Genomic DNA, 26921 nt, shown 5'->3' with positions numbered 1-26921 from the left:
ATCCTTTGGGTGACACTCAAAACCAAATTATAGCAAAGACAGATAAAAACTAAGAAGGTATTTCTATGCAGTTAAGATGAATTAGTCTTCTTGTGTTAAGAAATGAAAAGGTTTTCATGAATGCATTAAGAATAGTAAACTGTGTTTAATTACTGAAAAGTGGTGGGATAGTGTTGTCAGTGTGATAGGATCTAGTATCATGTGGGAGATAAACTGCTGGGATTCCTGTAAGGGGCTGTCCTGACTAGGATTAGCCTCTGGGAATGTCTTGAGCAGGTGTTGGTGTGGGAAAACCCATCTTAACTGTGGACAGGACCACGGCCTGGGCAGGGTAAGGTGGGTAAGATGGAGAGAGCAAGCCAAACACTAGCACCCATTACTTTGCTTCCTGATTGGTGACAATGGATTTCAGATATTTTATCTGTAGAAATTAATTGGAAAATAGTAAACATGAAAAATAAGAAAGTAGGAAATATGGGGTCTAGAATGAACGAAGATTTTTAAATCTGTCAGACCAAAAGTTCTTAGCAAGAAAGAAGACACATCAATCAAATGTAGAGTTTTCAGTTATAGTATTAGAGAAGGTATGAAATGAGACACTCCATTATCACACATAGAAAAGAAAAATGCCAACATAACCTAGAATTCTATATCCAGCTAAACTTCGATTAAATGAATGTCAGCTAAAAAGTGATTGGCACCAATATGGCTGACAGAAATTCTAAGACATGATTTAAGAAAAAGAATTTTCACATAAGGGATGAAATGCGTCCTTCCCCATGTACTGGATAGCACACTTTGGTTCTTTTGCCCAGTACTTATGTAGACTCTCATCTAGCTTCCTGGTTTAGAGTTAATATTTGTGAAATGATATTACTTTTACTTGTGTGAGCCTTCGGGTTAGGGACTATTCAGAATTGATTGATTTTGTGTGTCAGTGGATTAGTGTCTTCTCTTGTTGCCATGACAAAGTACTTGCCATGCCGTTTAAGGAAGGAAGGGCTTGGTTTGACTCACAGTTGAAGGTACAGTTGTCCACATCATGGTAGAGGAGGAGCCCAAGGTGACTGGCCACACCATTGCCTCTGCTGTCAGGAAAGAGAAATGAGGCTGATGTTCAGCTCACTTAGTACTTTTTGTTGTTGTTGTTCAGTGCAAGATGGCTACGTTCAGGGTTGGTCTTCCTACCTCATTTAAATATCTCTGGGAACTTTGTCACAGACACACCCAGAGGTATGTCTCCTATATGATTCTAAATCCAGTTAGGTTACCAATGAAGATTTAACTGTAACCATCTTTTGATATCGTCTTATTGGAAGTGCAGCTCTGTCATTCTCTGGAGCCACAGTTTCTACATGTAAGGTTACAGCAGGAAGCACCAACACCGAGTATAAGGACATTTGTGAAACATAGGCAAGTTGTAAATAACAGTTGTTAATATTTTTCACAAAACTAGAAGTGCTCCTATTTTTCAGGTACTTTATGCAGTCCAATGCCTGCTGATAACTCATGAAACAGTCTGTGCATTTTTTAACTCTTTGCAGCCAGTATCTTGAAAATTATCTCTGGATGAATTATTCTCCGGAAGTTTCCAGCAAGGCCTATTTAATGTCCATCTGCTGTATGGTGAACGAGAAGTTCAGAGAAAATGTCCCGGCCTGGGAGGTAAATAAAAACAACTAAATTTCTTCACAGCTCTCGCTCTGGCCCCACTTAAGCCATTACAGAGCAGCAGAATCTTTCACTGATAGCAGGTATCCCTTTGGATGGGAGCTTACCCAGTACTAAAGTACAGAACAGTGTATTGATGAAAACAAATAAATTGTTTCTTCTAGAATTTTCCCTTTAATAGTTTTAGACTGTAGATGGTACAGGTAACTGAAATTGCAGAAAGCAAAATTATGGATAAAGTGCATAAACTATCATAGATTCAGAGGACATGCAAGATTTGAAACTAAAAAGCCAATTGGATTTGGTAATTGAAGTAGCATTAAGGAAGTGTATTAAATTCAATAACAGGAAACTTAGGCAGCTGGAAATAGATGATGGTACTATTTACTGTAAAAGGTAACAATAGAGGAATTGAGGAAACTGAAAAGTTTTTTAGTTGAGGTGTTGGAGTTTAAATTACCTTTGTGATCCAATAGTAAAACAGACAAATCTAAGGATCAGGAGGTGAGGCGACCAGGACTGGAGATGGATCTTTAGAATCATGAGCCTAGGGTAGTGTGAGTTGCAGAAGAACAATGGACCAGAACCTTAGCTACAAACTTCTGTCTAAGTAACAAAGAAGTTAACTACAATAACAGGCAGCTCAGGAGCCAGGATGTAGTTCAGTGGTAGAGCACTTTCTTAGCATGCAAAGCCCTGGGAAGAGAATGAAACAGGGTAAGGGTCCTTTGGGCTTAACTGCCATTAGTATCATGGGAATGTTGTTGGTAGAGTGTGGTGTAGAGAAATAAATGGTAACAACTAGAATAGCCATACATCTCCTTTACCTGTCTGTGGTAATATGTAGCAGGGCCTTGAATATATTTTTGTTCTTTACATTTTAAGAGTCAAGAGCTGATACAGAGCAAGAAAAGCTGTCTTGAGATTACAACTTGAAAACTATGGGTTTTGCCAAAAATGTAGTTGTTTTGTTTAAACCAAAGGAAATAAAATATTCCAAAGTCTTAATAAAAAAATAAATCTTTATTTAATTACAATCAAAGTAAACATAAGAACAAGTAAGAGAATTAAAGCCATTATTCTGTTAGCTTTAGGTCTCCCATAGTCCTGTCAAAAATTATATTGGACTTGCTGTCATTAATGAGAAGTATGCGTTGCTTCTCCTATCACATATACAAATAATCATGTAATTGTTTGATTTTGTTAATCCATTCCTAAAACCCCTACCAGTACTTCTTTAAGAAGGAAAAATGCAAGCAAAAGCTCACAGTGAATTTTTTGTTTGTTTTTTGTTTGTTTGTTGGTTGGTTTTTTGAGATAGGATTTCTCTGTGTAGCTCTGGCTGTCTAGGAACTCACTCTGTAGACCAGGCTGATCGCCTGTCTCTGCCTTCAAAGTGCTGGGATTAAAGCTGTGTGCCACCCCACCCTAGCTTAAAGTGAATTTTTATTCTTTCAGACCTTTAAGAAGAAGCCAGACCACTTCCCATTCTTTTTTAAGTGCATCTTGAAAGCGGCATTAGCTGAGACTGATGGCGAGTTCTCCCTCCATGAGCAGACCGTCCTCCTGCTTTTCCTGGATCATTGCTTCAATAGCTTGGTCAGTTTACTTTCCGTCCAAATCTCCACATTTCCTTACTCTTTCAGAGTGAGTTTAGATGAGTACCTGAAGGCCGTCACTTTGTGTATAGTAGTAGGGAGTAGTGATGGTGCTGGGAGTTTCATTTCAGCATCCCTCAGATCATTTTATAAAACTTGTTTCATTTTAGTAGTTCAGGACTTGAGTCCTCCTCTCCTATTGAAAATGAAAAGTAAGAGCATGACTATCAGGAGGAGCCAAGAGTCTGGTTAATAAGTAATTTGAACAGTGAAGTCTGCCACAATCTTCATGCTAAAAAAAATAGCATCATTATTTTTGGTCATGCCTCATGCTCAGGCTAGCTAGTCAACAGGAGAGCCTTGTTTTAAGTTGGCTGACGAAGCCCATTAAGTCTTTGGAAATGTCTTGTTTTGTTGTTATATATTTTTCATCCTTCGTGAAATTATCTTATAAAAAATGAAATATTTCTAATAACTAATATTTCACTTCAGCTTCCTCGCTATGAGTATCTGAAAGTATGTGCATACTTGTTTAAAGACAGATGCTTCTGAATTAATCAAACCCTTAGGCCTATGCAGGAAAATCCAGTCTGTTCTTACCCTGCAGACCTAATGCTGTTGGATGGGTGGTTATTAGGTGCCTATGCTCTACCTGATGGCTTAGGTCTTGTGAAAACATACAAAAAGTTTATGCTTTCAGTAGATACTGCTATTATCTCATTAACATTTATAAATTAAAAAATTTATAAACAAAAAAATACATAATTCCTTATCAGCCATTGAACCAGGACAGGGTTTAATTAATATTAATAGTTTGGTGCTAGGTTTAACCAACTTAAAACCCAGTTTATTTATTGAAATAATTTTATCTTTTATTTTTTCCAATCTTCTTTGAACCAGTTAGGCCATAGCTGCCGCATAGCTTTGAATATACTGGCTCCTGGAAGAAATATATTCCTGCAGACCTCTAGTTGTTGTTGTTGTTGTTGTTGTTATTATTATTATTATTATTATTATTATTATTATTATTTTGTGCTGGGAATTGAACATGAGGTCTCATGCTAAGTCTCATATGTCCCTGAGCCAGCTCTCTAGGTCTGGTCATAATATTTTTGTCAAACTGTAAACTACATAACTTTTTTTTTAAGACATTATTTTTCAGTGTAGCCCACACTAGCCTTGAACTCATACTTCTGCCTCAGCCTCCTTAGTGCTGGAATATTACAGGTGTATGGCACCTTACCCAGGTCATAACCTTTATTATGCTTGTTTCTGTTTAAAGACATACTACTTAATATATAATTTTGATTATCTGTAAGCTCTCCATCATCAGTACTGTTATTAAATGCAATTTATCTAACACACATATTTTCTATGTAAGACTCATGCATGGGCTGGAGAGATGGATGACTGAATGGTGCTCTTCCAGAGGACCTGAGTTCTGTTCCCAGTACTACATGTAGGGCTACTTTAATTATTTGTAACATCAGCTCCAGAGGATTTTATGTCCTCTTCTGGTATTCTCAAATGCGCGCACGCGCGCACACACACACACACACACACACACACACACACACACACACTAAATCAGGCAGTGTATTGAGTATGTTAGACTCATGAACTTCAGATACTCCTTCAGCCTTGTTTTGGGGGTCCATATTAAAAGGATGAAATCATCAACAAGACACGATAATAAAGACATAACAGCACATCTCAAAAAGGACACTTGCTGGTGAATTATAGCTGGAACTGAAGCAGAGAGACAGGTGCCTGGGGCAACTTAAAGCTTCTGCTGTTTGTGCTCTTTGTGATTACTGCAGTGAGTATTAATCTGGGGGTTACAAATACATTTTTGTGATAAGTGAATTTTTGAATATGAAATCTGAAAATATTGAAAACTGCCATTTTAAATGGGAATTTTTTTTTTTAAGATTGATTGTGTGTGTGTGTGTGTGTGTGCGTGCGCGCTTGCGCACGTGTGTGCCGTGTATATGTGGGTATCAACAGAGGCCAGAAAGAGGATATCAGATACTCTAGAGCTGGAGTTACACATTGTTGTGATCCTCTCAAGATTCATGCTGGGCACCAAACCCTGGTCCTCTATGAAAGCATCAAGTGCTCTTGACCATTGTACCCATTGAGCCATCTCTAGTCCCCTGCTGACTTCTGAATACTAAAATATCACCAATTCTAAAGTATGATGACATGTTTTTCTCTCAGGACTTTAAAAGGAAATAAACTATGTATATAAGAACTTAGATTAAAATGCTGGAGTATATATAAACTTGTTTTCTTCATGCTTTCAACAGGAAGTAGACTTGATAAGGAGTCAAGTACAGCAGCTTATCTCCCTCCCTATGTGGATGGGCTTGCAGCCTGTAAGTACCTATTTCAGAATGTTCTCCATGTATCTGTTACACGTGATAGATGTTGTTTCAGACTGGGTGGTTTTAACATGGGCAGAAAAAATGTGTCAGCTAAAATTTATTTCCTTAGAAGTTAACTCTGTATTAACTTATTATGAATATAGTTTTTTACAGTTTTAAGGATTGTTGCATGCAGTCTAATGTATGGTCCACTTAATTTTAATCTTGTAAGGTAAATGAGGGGCTATTTATTGAACTTGAAGAGAAAGAGGATAATTTAGCAAAATGTGATTATTATCCTTATGTATGTATTTGGGTGAGGCTAAATGTAAACTTGAATTTTATTTGTTTTCCAGGCTTAGGGTATGTGTACAGCTATAGAAGGTCTGGAGCATGTTTAACATTAGCCACCTCTGTGTGTCCATTAACCTTTTATTGAAGGATGTGTATGTAGTAGATTAACATATCTCCTGTACCAACTAAAAATTACCCAATTTAAGTGTAATGCTTTATGCAGAATTCTGTTTCCTGCTCATGTTTCTGTACACACTCAGATATGCAGAGCAATCATCTGCACCAGATGACTGAGTGAGACACATAAAAACAATACTAAATTAAAATGTGATAAATAGTACCAGTCGGAGAGTGAGACACATATAAACAAAACTAAGTAAAAAGGTGATAAGTACCCCAAGACAAAGTGTGCTGATGTGAGCACTTCCATTTCTTTTGTTTGTTTGATGGGATGGGATCCTGTGTAGCCTAGGCTGGCCTGGACCTTGCATTCCTTTTATTGGTGCTGAACATATGGAGACACACCATGCTCAACCAGCTACTCCTTATTTCCTTTTGGCAGGGCCTGCTCTGCCCCCAGCACGGGGGTTGAACCCAGACATTTGTCATGCTAAGCAAAGCATGTATCACCAAGCTACATGCCCAGCCTTGACAGTTATTTTTAATTTTGTTGTTGGAGACTTAGATTTTTTACTTCAGTGATAATACTTGTAAGCATTTGTGCTTTTATTATTTTCAGCCATTCATTCTTAATTTTAGAAATATTGAACTTATAGTAATGATTATTAGAGGTAGTTTCTTCCATCTGATTTTTATTAAAAATGTAGAATTGAATAATAACTGAAATACAATTCATTCCTTAGTTTTCACACTTGGTCTTTTTATTTACATATCATCATGTATTGCGAGACTAGCTAATGGTCAATTTAAATATCATAAATATTACTGTTACTGATTATTGTATATCATATTTCTCTTTTAGGCACGATTGGAATTAGAATTAAAAAAGACACCAAAGTTAAGAAAATTCTGGAACTTGATTAAAAAGAATGATGAAAAGATGGACCCAGAAGCAAGAGAGCAGTATGTGGGCAAACTTTCTTCCACATTAGACTTTAGGGTCACATCACTAATTTATTGCTTGCTTCCTTTTATATAGTGCTGAATTCAAATAAATTAGAGTATTTTTACAGAGATCTGCAATGTGTGTAGTGTGTGTGCTTGGAGGCTAGAGACTGGTGTTTGGTGTTTTTCTCTATTGCCATCTGCCGTATTCTTTTGAGTAAGGTCTCACTGATTGTGCAGCCACCTCCCTGGTATTTGCCTCTCAGCACTGGTATTACAGATGCACAGCCCCATGCCAGGCTTTTTCCATGGGTGCCAGGCACCCAAGCTCAGGTCTTCAAGGTTGTTATAAAAGCACAACTTTACCCATAACAGTATCACTTCTCTTACTCTACATTTCTGGCCAGGCTTACATAAACATTTGCAGCTATCTAATACCTGATGTGTTTGTTAATTGATGGTTAATTCAGGAAGCAGTAGGAACTTGATTTTTAAACTAATTTTTAAGTCTTTAGCCATTTTAATACTCTCACTGTATTTGGTACTGTAAGTATATTAAGGTATAAAGCTGCTCCTGTCAACTTATCTACAATAGATTTTTTTTTAAGTCTCACTATGTATCTCACTCTGGCTGGCCTGAAACTCACTATGTAGACCAGGCTGGCCTTGAATCGCAGAGATCCTCCTGCTTCTGCTTCCTGAGTACAGAGATTAAAGACATATGTCATCATTCCTGGTTAAACATGAGATTTTTAAAAAATGTGTGTGTGTGAGTTTTACGGCATCTGTAAGTGTACCACATGCATTCATTGCCATTGGAGGCCAGAAGAGGGCATCAGATCTCCTGGAACTAGAGTTACAGATGGCTGTGAACTACCGTGGAGGTGCCAGGAACTGAGCACCAGTCCTATGGAAGAGCAAGTGTTCTAAATGGCTAAGCCATCTCTCCAGCCCCTAAACATTAGACTTTTTAGACAGTGTAGATAGAGTTTTGAAACATACTATGCAATCATGACCCCTGAATTTAAGTGGAAATTTAAAGTAACTGGAGGAGGTGCTTAGTAGGCCAATCAGGCCAGTCATGAGGCTGTTCCTGCCTTCCTGTGTAGTTACAAAAGGATACTATGTGCACAATATCAGAGAGACAGAGCATTTGAACAGCTCTGGGTTTAAATTTGCTTTTTAATAACTCAGAAATAATTGGGTTACTGTTTGATTTTTAGGGCCTACAAAGAAAGAAGGTTTCTTTCCCAGCTCATCCAGAAATTTATTTCCGTGCTGAAGTCCATCCCACTTTCTGGTAATTAGCCACCTTTACTCAGCTCATTGTACATTATTATGTAGTTGCCCTCCTGGAATTTACTCACTTCTGCTCTCAACACTACTCTCAAAGTGATTTAAAATTGTAATAGCGAATGTGTGTCTTTTCCATTTCTGAATATTGCCAGCTTGAGTGTTGCAATACCCTTGGAGGGTTATTGAAGCACCAACATGGTTATTGAAAAGTTCATTTAGTTAGGAAACATTTTGTGTTTGCTTACCAGGTCCAAGTTCTCTGCAGGATGCTGGGGACAATAATGAATAAGGTGTTTATAGACCTCATTTGCTTTTTTATAATACAGTGCTGAATAGTGTTTTCAAGTGATAAGATTTCAGTTGGGGGGATAAGTTGTTTTTGACATAATAAGCTACAAAATAAGATGGATCAAGTCTGTCTTCATCTGTATTTCTTTGATCTTTTTAAGTTAGCATACAATGTCATGGGTCTCATCATGGAATTTTCATGCATACATTATTCTCATTCATTTCCCTCCTTCACTGCCTTCCTTCATTCCTCTTGTCTCTATCTTGTGGATCTATCTTTCTCCCCAAAACTATCTGCCTTTCAAATTTCATGTCACATGTATTCAGTTGACCCTACCCTCCAAAGATCTTTTCTCAAGGTTGACCTAAACACGCATAAGACACATGCTCATGTGCACACACACATGCACGCATATACATACATATTTGTATGCATGCAAGTTTATACCTAGGTTCTGCATCTGAGAGAAAACATGGTGTTTGCTTTTCTTGTTGTTCTGCATCTGGCTTACTCCAGGTAACAACCCCTAGTTTCATCCATTTTCTGGCAGATGTTATGGTTTCATTTTTCTTTAAGGCTGAGTACAGTTCTTTTGTCCATATTTACTACACTTTTAAATCCATTCATCTATTGATGGGTATCATTGGTTGCATTTTTTGGCCGTTGTGAACAGTACAGCAGTAATATCCATTTGTAAGTGTCTGAGTGGTAGGCCTTACAAGTCCTTTGGATATATACCCAGGAATGGTATGGCTGGGTTATAGTAGTTCTGTTTGTAGTCTTAAGAATCCTCTGCACTGACTTCCATAGTGGCTGTAGCACTTTACATAACCTCTAAGGAATATATAAAAGTTCATCTTTCCCTACATCCTTGCCAGCATGTTTTTGTCATTTGTTTTCCTTTTTTCTTTTGAAACATTCATTCATTCATTCATTCATTCATTCGGTGCTGTGTCCAGCATGGCTCTGGGGACTAACCTCACTCAGGTGGCAAGGGAACCAAAAAAAAGAGACAAGCACATGGACACACAGAAAAACTGATGGAGAAGTCACAGCACCTGGAAGCTCAATGTGTTATTATATACAGTTGAACAGGGAGGCAGTGTTTGTGGTATATAATTGCATCAAAGAGGTAGGTTTAGCTAATCTCAGTAGGGATTCAGTCTTTAGGCTGTAGACACCCAGGAGATAAAGACCTGAGGAAAGCTTGGCCATCCTTCTGAGCCTCACCAGAAGACTTTGCCACTCCCATGAAGCTGAGGTGTGGGAGTCCTTGACACGGCCATGCCCATGTCACAATCACTCGGGGCTTCATTTTGTATGTTTACTTCGGCGTGCACACTGCATGCTTGTGGAAATCAGAAGACAGCTTTGTGGAGTCAGTTCTCACGTACAGTGTAGGTTTTGGGATTGAACTCAGACTGTTAGACTCACTGGCATGTGCCTTTCCCTAGTGAGCCATCTTGCTGGTCTTGATTTCTAGATGCTAGCATTCTGACTTGATGGCGGTGGAATCCCATAGCAGTTTCAATTTGCATTTCCTCACAGACATACCCACAGGACAGCCCCTCAGTTTGAAGTTCCTTCTTTCCAGGTAGCTCTATGTTGAGTAAAGCTGAAGATAAAACCTAAGACACATAGCATGTAAGTAGTTCTTTTATTGTGTCATTTGGATGAATTATTCCCTTTATTGAAGCACTGTGGGGTTTTGTTTGTTTGTTTCTGTATTAGAATTGCATCTGTGACTTGGCCTTTGCTAGGTAAGCAGTGTCACTGAGCTCTCTGCTCCCTCCCCAGCCTTGTAGCGGCTAACTTTTTCTCCTCTAGCTAGTTTTGTTGGTTTGGTTGTTTAGCCTACTCTCTCAGATTTCAGAATAGCTTCAAACTTGTTCTCAGCCTCCATTGCCTGTTGGGGGTGGGGGGAGTCAGCTACCATCTCTGGTCAGGTCTGTTTGAGTTCTAAGTGTCTCTTGTGTTTGAATGTTCAGTCCTTCCCAACATTTGAATTTTCTACAATTTTACTGAATGAATTGTTTGTGCCTTTGGATTTTATCTTAGCTCCTACCTTATGGATTCATAGATTTTATCTCTCAACTCCATATATCAGAGTTCTTAGAACTTTTGGTCTTTCTCATTAATTTTCTTTCTTCACATATATGTTACTGATTGTTGTGGTCAGGATCAGGTGTTTCTGGGTTCTTAGCCTCTTATTGAAGAAATTCAAATAAGCATGCATACAGATTTGCAAAAGGAGCAAGGAAATATCATTTAAAGCAAAGATCAGTGTATACTGCAGGGGCCAGTAGACTACAGGGGTGAAGATTACCAAGAGCCCAAATTTATTGTTTGTGTATTTCTTTTATGGGGTCAAGAGATGGAGGAGTTTGGTTACTAAAGGGCATAGGGAAAGTGGTTCTCTGTTTTGTTTGTTAAATTAGATCTTATAATGGTTTCTTTACCGCACATTTCTCTTCCGGTAGCAAATCTAATTTTAATCATATGTACACTGAATTATACCTAGGCATAAGGGGGTAAATAAGGGATTCTCTTTAAAAGCTACCTTGAGGACACAACTTGGAATTACTATACATGCACTCAGAACTAGTTCAGACTGCATTGGTTTCCATGTTTCATATCCAACTCTAACTGGGAATATGTCTAAATAGAAACTGTTCAAGTTTGATGGTTGTTTGGGGGAACATAAACTTATTCTTTTGTTTGGAACAGAGTGTACCTGTATGTAACTCAATGAAGGCAGAGTCCTAGAGATGCCAAATAGATGAGTCGTTCAGAGAAAGATTTATGTGTATAATACACACAAGTGTCTGGACTAGGCTGCCAAGTGCAATATTAGGAGAGGCTTTTACTGAATGCACCTCTGTCTGCCAGAGCAGAGATTATGCACCAAGCTTTGTATTCTAATTTTAACCTGACCATTGCCAGTGTTTTCAAGTTATAAAGGTAGAAAATACAGAGCTTGCTTTTGTTTTGATTTTTAGTTTTAGGCAAAAAAAATATATATATATATATATCTTGAACAGCACCCAAATGCTAGCTTGAAAGGATTTAATTTAAGCATAGTTCTCTTAAATTTTTTAGTTTATTGATCATAGGGCCTTGTACATTCTAGGCAATTGTGAGTTTTGCCTGGTAGGTTTATTGGTTGCCTTGAGGTTTTTAGTTGTTGTTTTTGTTTGTGGGGGGAGTGTTGTTTGTTTGTTTGTTGTTTGGTTGGTTGGTTGGTTAGATCTTGCTGTATAGAACATAGTGGCTATGCTCCTCCTGCTATATCATCCAGAGTGCTAAGACTGTATGAATTGACCTACCGGGCCTTATCCCTAAGAGCCCTATGGCCTAGGATAAGGTCAGAAAACCAGGTTCCAGTTCTCCATCTTCATCAGTTTATTACTTGGAAAATGAATTTCTAGAATAGATATTTAATGTCTCTTCCAGATAGTGATTTGGCATCTGGGTAATAGGTAGATACTAAATGGAAAAGTTCTGGGGAAAAAAAAAACTACAATTAACATTTTAATATAGTAAGTAGAAACTTCTATAAATTTCTATAACATTTAACCTTCCATTTTCCTGCATATTACAAATGAATAAATGCATTTTTAAGCATTTATGGGTTGATATTTGTAAGGGTCGTGCTTGGTTAGTCACTGCTTAGAATCTCAGCTAAGCAATGGTTAAAAAACTGTGTGTCAGTAGAAACAATGTTGGCACCATGGTTTTAGAGAGTAAATAGTAGACTATTTCCTGGTATTAAGAAAAAAACAAAAACTTACATCTAGAAAGTATTTTACTTCACAAGGCTGTTATCATTTAAAAATGAAATATTTTTTAAAAAGTACATTATGTTCACGAATACCATCAATCAATGTTATGTTTTTTTTTAAATTTGTATTTTTATTTGTGTCATTGACATTTACATGTCAAAGCTAATACACTTTCTAAACTAATATAATCTCCTTTTAAAATTACAAAAAGTCATACATGGACAGTAGAAAAATATTCCTTCTTTGGTGTGTATATTTACTACTTCAAAGTTCTATACAATATATGTATATTACATATATTTGTATATGTATATTACATATACACATTTATGATGTGTGTGTTTATTCATGAGAATTCTTATGAATTTGATATATACTGAGGAAAGTGAAACAAACAATATAAAACTGCCTCTATTAAAAAGAAAACTACTTTTGATTTTTAAAAACATAGTTATTAAGACTGGAGAGATGGCTCATGAGTAAGAACACTTGCTGCTCTTGCAAAGGACCCAGGCTCAGCTCCCAGCATGTATATGACAGCTCACCTTTATGTAACTCTAGTTCTTCTGTCCTCTGCAGACCATGGTCCACATACATACATGTAGGCAAAACACATAAAATTAGTTTAAAGCTGTAAATAATTTACGTCATTATTTTTACATCAGATTATTAAAATATACTTCTGACCCAATCTATATTCCTTCATTTTCTCATATTAGAACTAAATAATTATGGCCTGTCTTAAAAAAAAAATGTGAGATTCTTATTCTGAATCATAATTTAGTTATATAGAATAAGACAAATGATTTTGTTTAAATTATTTAATAGCTGCCAGTTTTAAGAAATAGCACACGAAATGGCTTGGTAAAATTCTAACATGTTTGTCTCATGTTTAGAGCCTGTCACTATGGACAAAGTTCATTATTGTGAAAGATTCATCGAACTTATGATTGATCTAGAGGTAAGAAATACATATATATAGTGACTTACTGTATATTCTTTATCAGTCTAAGATCAAGCTACAGCTATATCTGAATTACTTGAAATGGCCCTTGGTCTATTCCTATTTCAAGGTTTCATGTAGACATGGAAGTTGCAGGGTTTGATTCCTTAAGGTTTTGTGCTAAGTGTCCTATTGACATGGGTTGTCAATTTTTAAAGATTTCCTACTGTTAGGTACAGGATTCTAATGGAAAGTTCAGATATACAGTTGATGTAGTTCAGAGTAATCCTTTTCCTTTTCCTCTCTAATGTAGGAAATTGAAAGAAAATCTGTCCCTTGGTTTGAAATGAGTGTTAAAACTATTAGACTAACAATCATTCTTGAGAATTCTATTCATATGCTAACTCTACTGATGACTACTTTATACCCTCTCACTATGTCAGATCTTAGCAACTTTGTCTGTGCAGTGGTGTTATTGATAAGTAGTTGTAAAACTGCCTGTCTCAGTTTCTTATCACTGTCTTTTTTACTGTCAGAAGGGAAGTAGGAACAGGACATGGAAAAGAGCTTTAACTATATGCAGTACATACTGGAATTTCACATAGATTTGGTTTAAAAACTTCAGACAAGATGATCTGTGAGATTCTTCTGTGTCAGCTCTTATTTTTATCTTCCAAGTTGTGCCGCCATCATTTTGAAAAGGACAAGCATTGCCACTGAGTGTTGTTTTAGGTTGGCTGTCAGCAGGGATAAGAACCTTGTTTATACACTTGGTGTCTTCGAGCATGCAGGAGGGTTTTTTGTGATGTCCACTTTGTGTGAAATAGTAGTAGATTTTATCTCTAGAGAATACATGCAAAATGAATGCTCTGGTGTTTGTTTTTCCCAGGCTCTGCTTCCCACGAGGCGCTGGTTTAATACCATCCTGGATGACTCCCACCTTTTGGTTCACTGTTACCTTTCCAGTCTTGTTCACAGAGAAGAGGATGGCCATCTGTTTTCCCAAGTGAGCCCTGGTGGATCTGACATTTTTAATGTTGTAATCTCTTAAGTTGATCTTAGCTTCACCATGTAGCTGGAAGAACCAGGGAGTGAGCCAAAGCAAAATTCTAAAATATTGACTTGAATGTTGTATACATGCTTGAATGCACCTATACAACTCTAGTAGTTATTTAATTTGTATGTTAACTATACATTCTTTTATTATTGATCTAAATTATGACTTTGGAAATGTAGTCTCATGTGCTCATATACTTTAATTTTATGTGAATAATCACTGTGGGATATAATAGGTAATGAGCATTAACTGCAAATTAATTGTGTCCTAGTACCATGGCTTGCTCTTGCCTATGACAACAGTGACAGGCAGTTGATAGCATATAAGAGTATTACACCTAGTATGGTTCATTGAGTGGGAAGGCAAATGTATTTCAGCTTACTGCTTTGGATAGAAAGACAACGTGTTGGTACTTGGGCTTTCCTGTAATGTCAAACCAAAGAAAATATCTAATGAATTTGTAATAATGTTTTTCTGGGTGAGAGTAAATTGGAGATTCAGATTTTTTGTGTTACATACTTTTAATTTCATGTCCTACTAAGCACTTCTATTTTTTTTTCATTAAAAAAAAAAACAACTTTTCCCAGTGATTTCCCATATATATTAAATTCTTAGTAATTGACTGTAATGTGTGACAGGTTAGAACTAAAAATAATAAATCTTTTAGTGAATGCAGCCAGAATGTTCCTTGGATCTGCTTCCACGTACAGAAAGCAAGGCCTCTTCATTATGAGCTAAGCTAAAGAGGTTTGATGGCCGTGGAAATTCATAAGAGGGCTAAGTAATAGACTGATGTATTTGCTCTGCTGTGGTGGTGATGAAACACTGTGATGAAAAGCAACTCTGAGTGGAAAGTGTCTGTTTGTCTCAAACTTCCCAGTCACGGTCCATTGAGTGGAAAGTGTCTGTCTCAAACTTCCCAGTCACGGTCCATCCTTAAAGTCCGGGCAAGAGTGCAAGCAGGCAACCAAAGCAGAGCTATGGGGGTCTGCTGCCTGGTGGATTGCTTTTCACCTCATCCTGAGGTAGCTTTGTTAAACAGCCCCGAACCATCTGCCGCGGACTGGGGTCGCCCACAGTTGGCTGTGCCCACCCACAATGTTGTCAAGGCAGTCCCTCCCAGGCCTGCCACAGCATAACCTTGTGTGCAAAATACCTCTGCTTTATTGGGATTGCAGGTGAATTTCTTCTCCGTAGGGGTGCACTATGTGTATGAAGTAGGCTTAACAATTTATTCATAAAACACATTTTATTTTCACATAAGTTAAATATATTTGGTATGTTCTCAGGTATTTGTTGTAGAATGCTACATTCTGAAATTTTCAACCCCTGAAAAACATACAGGTTTTTAAAATTATTTTTAAGAAATACTTTATTAATTTAAATTACTCCTTCCAGCTTTTAGACATGCTTAAGTTCTATACTGGCTTTGAAATTAACGACCAGACTGGCAATGCTCTGACAGAAAATGAGATGACCACAATTCACTATGACAGAATCACATCTCTACAGGTAAAGGAAATGCAGTGTACCTTTCTTATGCTCCTTCCTGTTGAGTCATTCTATAACTCAGGCTTGTAATGTGTAAATAAAAATGTGTTAATATTGTTTTCATCCTCAAATTTTTAACTTTCTCATTTTTGATGAATGTATGAAATAAATGACTTTCATAGTCTATCTGAACCTGTAAATCAGTCTCCGTGCTGGCATTTAATACTCTAAAATCTGAGTCAGCCTGTGTGTAGAGGGCATGAGGTCCTTGTATTCACTGATAAGCACTAGTGGAACCAGGAATGGTAAACACACAGGGCATCTCTTCAAAAGAGGAGGTAAAGTACCTGCATTTCACCCAGAAGACTGATGATGTTAGTGACCTGGTGACCTTTGCTATCTGTAGAGCTGGACCTCGCCAAAATCCTCCAGAATGATTGATTATTCCAGACTCTCCCTCCTAAGACCTTACCTTTAGGTCCCAGTTAATAGAACCCCTCCTGAGGGGAGGCATATCATGTACTTTATGACCTGCTAACCTCTACACTATCTTTGTCAGAGACCACATCAGATCCTAGGCCCTTAAGCTATGAGAACCATCTTCAAGGTCATATGTACTTTGCAAAGGAGTTTCTATGTTGTCGTGTATTAAGCCTATTGTTCACCTAGAATTAGAATGATTTTTATCTGAAAACTTTTTTCCAAATTCTATTGTGTTTAAATATGCTTACAATAAACCTTCTGGGATTAGACTCTAGAGGTTTGATCCAAACTCATTAAGTCAGGCTGAGCCAAGTTTTCATTCTCATCTCTTCAAGGTTTGTTTCCCTGCCTGCCATGATGCTTGCAGGGGCGCACATGCGCACATGCGCACAACACACAACACACACACACACACACACACACACACACACACACACACACACACACACACACCTGTAGCATGAATCTTAAATGGTCTTATTAATAAAATCAAACCTGAGCCAGGTATTGGGGTGAGTGCTGGAAGATCAGAGAAGCAGAACAAGCCACAGCTACCTCACCTCACCAGTTCCTCTGCTGATTCTGTTTCCTCAGACTGGAAGCTTCTGAGTCCTCATCCAGAATGAATCTCAGCTGAACTGCTGCTCCAAAGCCTGAAAGCTTAACCAGCTAAAAGCTTCTAGTTTCTTATATATCTAAAAGCCTTATATATCTTTCTGCTTTCTGCCATCACTCCCTGGGATTAAAGGCGTGTGTCACCATGCCTGGCTGTTTCCAGTGTGGCCTTGAACTCATAGAGATCCAGAGTGATTGCTGCCTTTGGAATGCTAGGATTAAAGGTGTGAGTGCCACCATTTTCTAGCCTCTGTATCTAGTGGCTGTTCTGTTCATTGATCCCAGATAAGTTTATTAGGGTACACAATATTTTGGGGAACACAATACCACCACACACACCTATACCCATACATATTTTTATTTTTAGGTATTTTCATATATTTTATTTTTATAATCATGCATTATACATATTTTTACAATAAACATGTGATAAGAGCGGGATTTACCAATATAGCACAAATAGGCCCAAAATTCCCTTTGTTCCCTATCACTTTATTATTCATTTATTCATCAATTACTTACTATTTCTGAGAAACAGTCTTGTTATGTAGTCCAGTCTGGCCTGAACTTAGACTCTTTTTGCCCTTGCCTCTTGAGTGCCGGGATTACAACCACATCAATGAAAAGTTATTTGTCTTGTTGCTATGGTGAAACACCAGTCAGTATACAGCAACTTAGAAAGGGAAGGGTTTATTTTAGCTTTTCGTTTCAAGGGTGACTTCATCGGGCAGGGAAGGCATGGTTTCAGGAGTGTGAGGCAGGTATCTCATTGTATCCACAGTGAGAGAGCAGAGGTGAAGGCTGGTGCCCCACCATTTTCTCCTTTTTATGCAGTCCAAGATCCCAGGCCATGGGATGATGCTGCACACGGTTATGATAGTTAAAGTAATCTGGATAATCTCTCATAGACACTTGTTTCTAAACCCTATCAGGTTAACATTCTAGATTAATCATCACACCTGGCTTGTCAGTTTAAAGAAACTAAATTATTTTACAGAGTGTCTCTAAAGAATAACAACATTATGCTTAATTCAAACTCTTTCAAAATCAGTCCTGATCTCTCACTGGTTATCATCCCAAATACTACGTGGGTGACATGGAGCACTAAGGTGCCACATCTTTTTGGAGGAAGAATGAGCTCAGACATCTCTTTCTGCCTTCTGCAGAGCAGTGGTGCTTTCATCCTCTTGCCTCTGCCCTTGATGTGTCCTTGGCCACTGTGCATGTGGCCTGTTCTTTTAGCATAGGTAGGTGCGATGATTGGCCCCAAAGAAGTTGGCTGTTTCACTGTTAACATTGGCTCCAGCCTTACTCTTGATGTCTTCTTCTTAAGCTGACTCATGCTTTTCTTGGTTTAGGTCCCTTACTGTTAGGCTTGGTTTTAGGCTTACTTGGCAGTTGTCTGTAGCAATTTCATGGCATTCCTACCTCTACCTTTGGTGACCTTCTGTGCCATCCACCATGGTACAAGAATTCTGGTTCTTTTCTGTAATGCAGAGGTATGGTAGAAGACAAGGCCTGTTACCTCGGTCTGTTAGATCACCACAGTGTGGCTGTCTTGTCGTTTACTCCAGATTGGTCAGGATGCCCCTTGCTGGGTCTTATCTTCCCAGAGATCAGTCAATTAAAAGCATGCTGTGTTTTCAGCTTCTCCCTTGGGTTAATCTCCAGTATATTATCCCTTGGAGCTTTCTTTTAGTACTGTTTGGCTAGTTCTTGGTAATAAAATAATTTTCTGCAAAGGAAGCTAATACGCATGTCATTTTCATGTCAACTGTGTTGGGGTCACAGAAAGCTGGGGTGTATCTCTGGTAGAGTGCTTTCTTAGCAGGCATGAGGCCTTGGGTTCACTCCCCAGCAGCAATGGGGAGGGAGCACTAACCACAGATGCTGTTGCTTTGCTAGAACAATTGATGTCTTCCCCATTGCATAACATGCTTCCAGTTTAATGAGGCACAAGTCACATAGAAGATAAATAGAAGAAGGAGTAGTGAAAATTTATTCGTTTATTTACTTATTGAAATCACAAATCAAATGGATTTAATAAATATCTACAAACATAAACATTAAAGTTTACACATTTGTCTTGGCAATTCATGGAACCGTTTCCAAAATATTTCACATATTAAGACAAAAAGCAAGCCTCAACAAATAGAAGAAAATGAAATAACACCATGTATTTTATCTAACCATAATGGGATAAAGCTAGATATCAACAGCAAGAGAATTGAAAGTGCACAAATGCATGGAGACTGAACAACATGCTGTCCCCTTTATGGCCTAGGAATTACAGGTGGTTGTATTGATGCACAGGCATTAACTGTTGACATTCTGCTTTTCTAGAGAGCTGCATTCGCACACTTCCCTGAACTCTATGACTTCTCTCTTTCCAATGTGGCAGAAGTAGATGCCCGGGATTCCCTGGTCAAGTTTTTTGGCCCTCTGAGGTAAGACTGCATGAAAAGAAGAGCATTCTCCCTCAGGATCTTGCTGTTGGGATTTTCTTTCCTCTGTTGCTTTTAACCCTTTTGTGGTGCATTAGACTGTGTGGTGGCCCTCTGTTAACCTCACAGCTGGAGCTTATCTCTAGCCATTAGGAATTCTTGAGTCATTTAAACATAACTGCCCATCTTTTCCTTGGGGAGGGGTGAAAATATTTTTAATAACTTAGGCCATTGTTCTTTGAACAGAACATTAAACTTGCCAAATCTCACTAGCCTTAAACAGAATATAAGAGACCAGTAAAGCTTCATGTTTGATATTAGAGGTGTGACCTAGGAAAATTTTGTGGGTTTAAGATATATACATACCATCAGCAATACTATCTAGTACATATCTACTACTGTATTTTTTGGAAAATAATAGTCAATAGCTTATTTACTTCCATATTTGCTATGTGCCTAAAATAGTCCCAGATCTTCTAGTTGTCTCCAGGCATGCTGCTAGTGGTACCATTGTACTGCTTCTTGATTACTCTGCTGTTGAATCTCCAGTGCAGTACAGAGCCAACATGAAAAGCTATTGACTCTTCTAGACCATTTATTTGACCTGGTTTTTAAAAAAAAGGATTGAAAATAGATGAGCAGTTCCAGGGTTTAGAATGGAAAAGAGGGGCTTGATATAAAATGACGTGAGAAAAAAATTTTTGTTCATAAAAGAAAAATACTATTAATAAAAGACTAAATAAGCATAATTTATCATGCTTTCAAATAAAAAAATACATGCAAATACATACTTTGAATTTTGTCACATGCTTTTTCTTGTTTTGTTTTGTTTTGTTTTTTTGAGACAGGGTTTCTCTGTGTAGCTTTGTGCCTTTCCTGGATGTCACATGCTTTTTTAAGTGGCTCTTTAAGAGTCCAGTGTTGGTAACTTCTTCAGTAGGGACGTTTTCCATTTCATTGAGGTCGTTCTTGGTGAAACTGGCTTTAGATAGTCCTGCATGTAGGAGTGAGGAGGCAAGACATCTCCAGCTGTTGGCTGCAGCCGAGTCTGCGGTCCTCACCACTGCTTTCATACCCTCTACCCTCGGTGTTCTGGCCAGTGCGCAAACAAAAAAAAATCTGTCCTTGCAGATTGCTTCCGTGGATTTCAGGTCCCAGGAAAATAATTCACAAGTTTCAGTCCCTGTTTTTAGTTTTTATTGTTGTTGTTTGTTTTTATTTGTTTGTTTTGCTGCCTGTGCTTTAGGGTTATATTTACTTTTTAAGATAAGAGTAGGAAAACATGTTTCAAAATAAGTTGATCTGAATAAAATATTCTCCATTCTGCAGTTCGAACACTCTCCACCAGGTGGCATCATACCTCTGCCTCTTGCCAACGCTTCCTAAAAATGAAGACACAACTTTTGAAAAAGAATTTCTTCTAGAATTGCTGGTAAATATTAGTGTTCTCAGTATTTCTCCTGTGTCTTTTACTACCTTTTTGAATCACTCATAGAGATGTAAACAGTATTGACTTCTACTGTACAGACTCAATTTACCTTGACCTCTCTCTATTTATGTGTGTGTTTGTTTATTTGTTTAAGTCAGGCTCGTTTTTCATTTCTTTAATTTCTTTTAACACATCTTTCATCCCTTTAAGCTTCTTTATGGCAGGAATTCATTATATCACAGATCAGCTTATGTGTTGCCGTGGGCTCGTGCTCTGGGGGTCCAGAGTTTGTGGGTCCAGAGTTAACGGAGACCACGGTTAGACACAGTCATGTGAATAACTGTGGTCATGTGGTTATTGTAAAGGTGATTATTCAAACAGAATGTGTCCAATATTAAGTCATAACCTTGATACTATAAGTTGAGTAATTTAGAAATACAATAAATATCCTTAAGTGGCTTAGGAAGTCTAAGCATTTTCAGTCAGTTTTGGTAGTAAGGCTTTAATTTTTAAACTGGTATTTTTTCTAGTTTTGTGTTGCTTTATAGAAACATAGTTTTTGTTGGAGCGGGGCTTTTTGCTGTTACTGCTGTTGTCGTTTGGTTTTTTTGAGTTGTGTTTGTTTTACATTGTAAGTAATGTATAGTTCCTCAGTGGTTAAAGTCAATGAGTGAAGAACTTGTCCACCTGGGCTTCTCCTGTTGCCCAGAAGTAAACACTAAACTCTGCACCTACACCCTTCTAAAGTTTTCAGAAAAAAAATTTAAGTATATATGATATGATTATCTGAATATTAGTGGAGTACAATTAATTGCTATAATTTAGAACTCTCTAGGTCAAAATTCAAGTTAGGCATGTAGCTCAGTGATAGAGTGCTTGCACATACAATATATTCAATACCATGCATTGATCCCCAACACCAAAGGAGCAAATATTCAAGTAATTCCAGAACTTTAAAAAAAGTTTTAATATTGTTTTCATTTCGCCATGTTTGGGGGTTCGTCTGCTGTGTAATGTAAGAACACCTTCTCCCTTCAGAAGACTGTTTACCATGTTGCCAGCTACTGGCTTTTTAAGTTGTTGGCAGTTTTCACCTTTACAGATGTTGCTGCAGAGTGTGTGTGTGTGTGTGTGTGTGTGTGTGTGTGTGTGTGTGTGTATATCCGTATGTGAACATTTAATTAGAACCAGGAACTGGTTATTTGATGTGTGTGTTGATCTACATTGAAAAAGAGGCTGCCTGGTTATCCTCCAAAATGTGTAGATTGCCATTGTCTGATGAGTGTGATGAGTGTGTCCACTACCTTCTCACCATCCTTGGTCTGGCCAGTTTTCCAGGATTTAAAATGGTTGTTTAAGATTTTGTTTGTGGGTTTTTTCTTTACTATTATAAGATTGGGTAGCTTTTCATCTGTTTCAGGCATTTGTGCCTAAGCAATAAACAAACGAATGAATGAATAAATAAACATGTATCTGTTGATTTTTTTTATGCATGTTGAACCATACTAGGTGTGCCGTTCTGTGATTTATTTTCCAAGGTTATATTTTTATTATTATTATTGTATTTGTGTTTTAATTTTATACATCAGCCATGGGTTCCTCTGTCCTCCCCCCTCCCACCCCCACCAAGCTTATATTTTTAATACATGATGTAGAACATAGTCCTTCACTGTTGGAAAGATGATGATACACTAAATTTGGGGAGCAGAGACAAGAAACTATGTGTAGCAGGTGTTTAAAGCTCAGTGACAGGTGCTTGAGTGTCATTTGGGGACAGAGCCTTGGGGAGCATTTTAAATTGGCTCCAGTATGGAGCGTCCTTTTACTTGCATGTTTACTCTGTGGAGTGTGTGTCTTAGATTGCTATCTCTGCCTGTCCTCCTACAAGTCACTTGTCACTGTCTGTAACTGCAAATGCTTCCTAAAAATTCCTGAGCTCTCTTCTGAATCTGGCTGCTGGTACCGATACTAAAAGTTTTTATGAACAAAAGAAGTATAGTCCTTTCCCAGGGACCTTTCCCAGAAACAGCAATGTCATTTTCATGTTGTTAGTTCGAAAACAGACTTGTTTATGTGTGAGGTGCACAACTGTAGTTGTGCATATGTAGAGACTGCTTCTGAAGGGAAGTACAGCTCACTCTCGTTCATTGCCAGTGGAGAAGATTCAGACCAGGGGATTAATAAACTTCCTCAGATTATATGAGATTCTTAGGAGAAATGTGAAAATTACATCCAGGACTCAGAATTTTTCTTTGGGGTGTTTGTTTGGTTTTTGCATAGATGCTACAGTTCTTAAACTCCTGGCATATACCAGGGAGTTTGATACGATGTACAATATTCCATCTCATTTTCATAGAACCTTGATAGACAGTGACACTTCACCTGTTTATTAAGAAGGAAACAAAGATTAAGAGGCTTATAGTAACTTCCTTATAAATGGAGGAGCTGGGATTTGGCCCTAGTACATTTGATTGATACTTCTTTATTCTGTGATTTATGAGGGAAAACAGGAAAGGAAAAGATGAAGTCTCATTAGAGTGTCTCAGTGACTGAAAGGCCGGGAATGTCTCACTCCATGCATAATGGTGAGCCTCTCTTGGTTGCTCTGAGTAAACTGTTGTGTCACTCATGTTTTGCACAAACCTGCTTCCTTCCTTTAGGTATCTCGCCATGAACGTCGTATCTCTCAAATTCAGCAATTGAATCAGATGCCTTTGTATCCAACTGAGAAAATTATATGGGATGAAAACATCGTCCCAACTGAGTACTATTCTGGGGAAGGTAGGTAAAGGAATACAGAGCTCAGATGTGATGTGAACTTATGTTCATCATATATAGCTGAAATGCACATTAATACTTTTCGATGTTCTGAAGTTTATATTAGAAGCTAGACAAGAGTGAGAATTTTAAATGCTTAACATAAGGATTTATATGAAATTTAACTATACCCTAGGATATGTTGCCCTGTATAAAATGTGATTATTAAACCACAAAGCTGTTTTGTTGTTGTTGTTTGTTTGTTTTTGAGACAGAGTTTCACTATGTAGCTTTGTACCTTTCCTGGAACTCGCTTTGTAGACCAGGCTGGCCTTGAACTCACAGAGATCCTCCTGGCTCTGCCTCACGAGTGCTGGGATTAAAAGCGTGCGCCACCACCGCCTGGCCACAAGGCTGTTTTTAAGGAAGCTTAAGAATGTAGAAAGTACAGCTTTCATTGTATCACTGTGATAGGCTATTTAATAGACATGCCTTTCAAAAGTTCTGTTAGAGCCTTTTTAAAGTTCTTTGTGAAGCCAGGTAATGACTATCATAAAATACATAGCAGCAGTTGGTAACAAATGCTTGGTGTTTTTAACTTTCATTTTTGTTCTTATTATTTTGAGCCAAGGTGTCATGCTGTACAGACTAACCTGATATATGCCTTGTGTGGCCTAGGCTGGCCTTGAACTCCTGCCTCTACCTCCCAAGTGCATGTACTAGCTATTAAGCCTATAGTTTTGATTCAAAACTACCTGTTAATACCCTGAAGATGAGAGCTTGGCCCAAATGTACCAGTGGCACTATACTAGCGACAACTCTAAAGGAGTCAGGTTTTTTTTTGATAGTTACTATTCCAAAGATTCCCGGGGTTGGGGATTTAGCTCAGTGGTAGAGTGCTTGCAAGCGCAAGGCCCTGGGTTCAATCCTCAGCTTCAAGAAAAAAAAAAAAAAAAAAGATTCCCTCCTGAAATCCACCCTCAGAAAAATCATTATGCTAAACAACATAAGCCAGAGCTGGGTGGTGGTAGCATAGTATACCTTTAATCTCAGCACTCAAGGAGGCAGAGGCAGGTGGATCTCTGTGAGTTTGAGGCCAGCCTGGTCTACAGAGTGAGTTCTAAGTCAGCCAGAGCCACACAAACCCTATCTGGAAAAACCAAAAACCAAACAAAAACAAAAACAAAGCCAGAATCAGAAAGACAAGCATGGCTTGTTCTTTCCTATATACAGAACATGGAAATTAAATTATATGTAGGAGGGTGTGTGTGTGTGTGTGTGTGTGTGTGTGTGTGTCTGTCTGTCTGTAGAACAAGACACTAGAGCAGGGATCATGAGACAGGAGGAAGAGATCTTTAGGAAAATGGGACATAGAGTAATGGAATCTGTCATGAGTCTTTTTCTATCTTACCAGCCAGCTCTCAAATAATGACATGGAGACTTCTTATTAATAATTATGAAAGCTTGGCGTATAGCTTATGCTTGTTCCTAACTAGCTCTTACAACTTAAATTAACCCATTTATATTAATCAATCATGTGACATTAGCTCTCTACCATCTTGCACCTCCTGTTTTCTCTCCATGTCTCCTGGCATCTCTTGCGCACTTAGATTCTCCTCCTTTTCCTTTCTCTCTCCAGAAATACCACCGTCTTAATACACCATTCACAGCAATACACCTTCACATGGTGTACAAATATCCCAAAACAGGAATCCATGTAATCAAGCAGAGGCTGGACTACCTAGGGAACTAGGAGGACAGAGGGAGGAGACCAGATGTCACACGTATACTCAAGGATACCATGAGGAACCCATTCCTTTCTATGTAACCTTTTTTAATTCAGTGAGGCTTGCAAGGTGCTAACAGGTTTTTGTTTTTGTTTTTAATGAAAATGAGACACCTTTCCTTCATCCTATGCCTGAAAGATACTAAGTCAGATTGCAAGTCAGTGTCTCCTAATAAAAATGATATGAGTATTTTGCATATCATTTCTTGCCTTTAAGTTCTTTTATTACTGCTGCTATAATCATTACTGCAGATATTGATTATAAAAACATGATTTGTCAGTTAAATGTATTGTGACTTTAAGTATTACTTTGATAATGCTGTAGAGTACTTGCTCTCTAAATAATGGTAAGACTTCATTCACTAATAGAGAAGGACTGGAATAACATATAGATAATGCCTTGGCCCTTAAAGTCTAGACAAAGGAATGTTTGGAGTTCTCTTTAGGCAAAGTGACATCATTAAGTAAGTTTTGCTTAGTAAGCTTTGTCACAGGGTGAGTTTATGCTAACATTACACACTTCAGGATTTGGATGGCATGAATATGAGAGGAAGACATTTTTAAGCTACTAGAGTCTGTACTAGTGTTAAGTATCTTTAGAAACATTTAAGAAGCACTGTTGGCATATGAAATGCTGATATAGCTTACTTTTATGAATAGTTGTATCCGTACCCTCAGTTCTCAAAAAATAGCCTGTGCTAGTCTGGCTTTAGTGTCTCTGCAGATGGAAATGTGAAGATGTGCCTGTGTTTCATAGGCATCAGTAGCTGCTTCTCTAGTAGCTGGTGTGGTTTTTGTACATAGACCAAATGGTTGATTCAAAGAATAATGCCATCATCGATACTGTTTTCTTTTTCAGGCTGTCTTGCTCTCCCCAAATTGAATTTGCAGTTTTTAACTCTACATGACTACCTCCTGAGGAACTTTAATCTCTTCCGCTTAGAATCAACGTATGAAATTAGACAAGACATTGAGGACAGTGTCAGCAGAATGAAGCCATGGTCAGTAAATTGATGCCATTTGTAATGAAGAAATTTGTGTACCGTAAACTGATACACTGTGTTAGGAAAATCAGTGTGTTTAGCAATATGAAGATACCTGTCAAAGATACCCACTATTTGAGAATTTTTATAATGTAAATTTACTTCTGAAGTGTTAAAATGTAAACTATGTTTCTGAGTACCTGGAAGTGTGGCTGGAGAACTGGGGAGAAGAGGTAGTTTTAGTCAGGAAAGGGGAGAAAGGGAGAAGAGATTAGCTTAGATATTTAGTAACAGGGTAAAGAGGGGAGGATGTGTGCTGGCCAGCAGTCCTTTATAGGGCAGAGTACATGCTCTTTGTTAGTCTTAGAGTTTACAATAAAGGAATGCTTCTCTACCATACTGGCTCCTATGACTAGCTAAAAGTGTGAGTCAGTGCCCAAAGGAACTGTCTAGGGCTGAGGTTGTTGCAGAACATTCTATGAGTACCACATTGGCAGGATTCACTTACAAGTCTAGTTACTTGGGGATTTCTTTTGTTTCTCTCCACCGTTGGCTTTATCTGGAGAGTTTCT

At 38.0% G+C, this 26921-nt stretch overlaps 1 protein-coding gene across 1 annotated transcript in view; it reads left to right on the top strand.

The window, feature by feature from the left end:
* Aqr (aquarius intron-binding spliceosomal factor) overlaps positions 1–26921 on the top strand; it is a 79804-nt gene that overhangs the window by 12718 nt on the left and 40165 nt on the right. The window contains exons 5-16 of the mRNA XM_036183707.1: positions 1545–1665; positions 3130–3270; positions 5579–5647; positions 6912–7012; positions 8218–8294; positions 13258–13322; positions 14194–14310; positions 15760–15873; positions 19294–19397; positions 20724–20826; positions 23484–23604; positions 26226–26367. Of these exons, the coding sequence (XP_036039600.1) occupies positions 1545–1665; positions 3130–3270; positions 5579–5647; positions 6912–7012; positions 8218–8294; positions 13258–13322; positions 14194–14310; positions 15760–15873; positions 19294–19397; positions 20724–20826; positions 23484–23604; positions 26226–26367 (1275 nt within the window). The remainder of the gene's footprint in view (positions 1–1544; positions 1666–3129; positions 3271–5578; positions 5648–6911; positions 7013–8217; positions 8295–13257; positions 13323–14193; positions 14311–15759; positions 15874–19293; positions 19398–20723; positions 20827–23483; positions 23605–26225; positions 26368–26921) is intronic.

This window comes from Onychomys torridus, chromosome 4 (genome assembly GCF_903995425.1).
Source record: "Onychomys torridus chromosome 4, mOncTor1.1, whole genome shotgun sequence".
Taxonomy (NCBI): Eukaryota; Metazoa; Chordata; class Mammalia; order Rodentia; family Cricetidae; genus Onychomys; species Onychomys torridus.
This window is presented reverse-complemented; position numbering and strand designations above follow the sequence as displayed.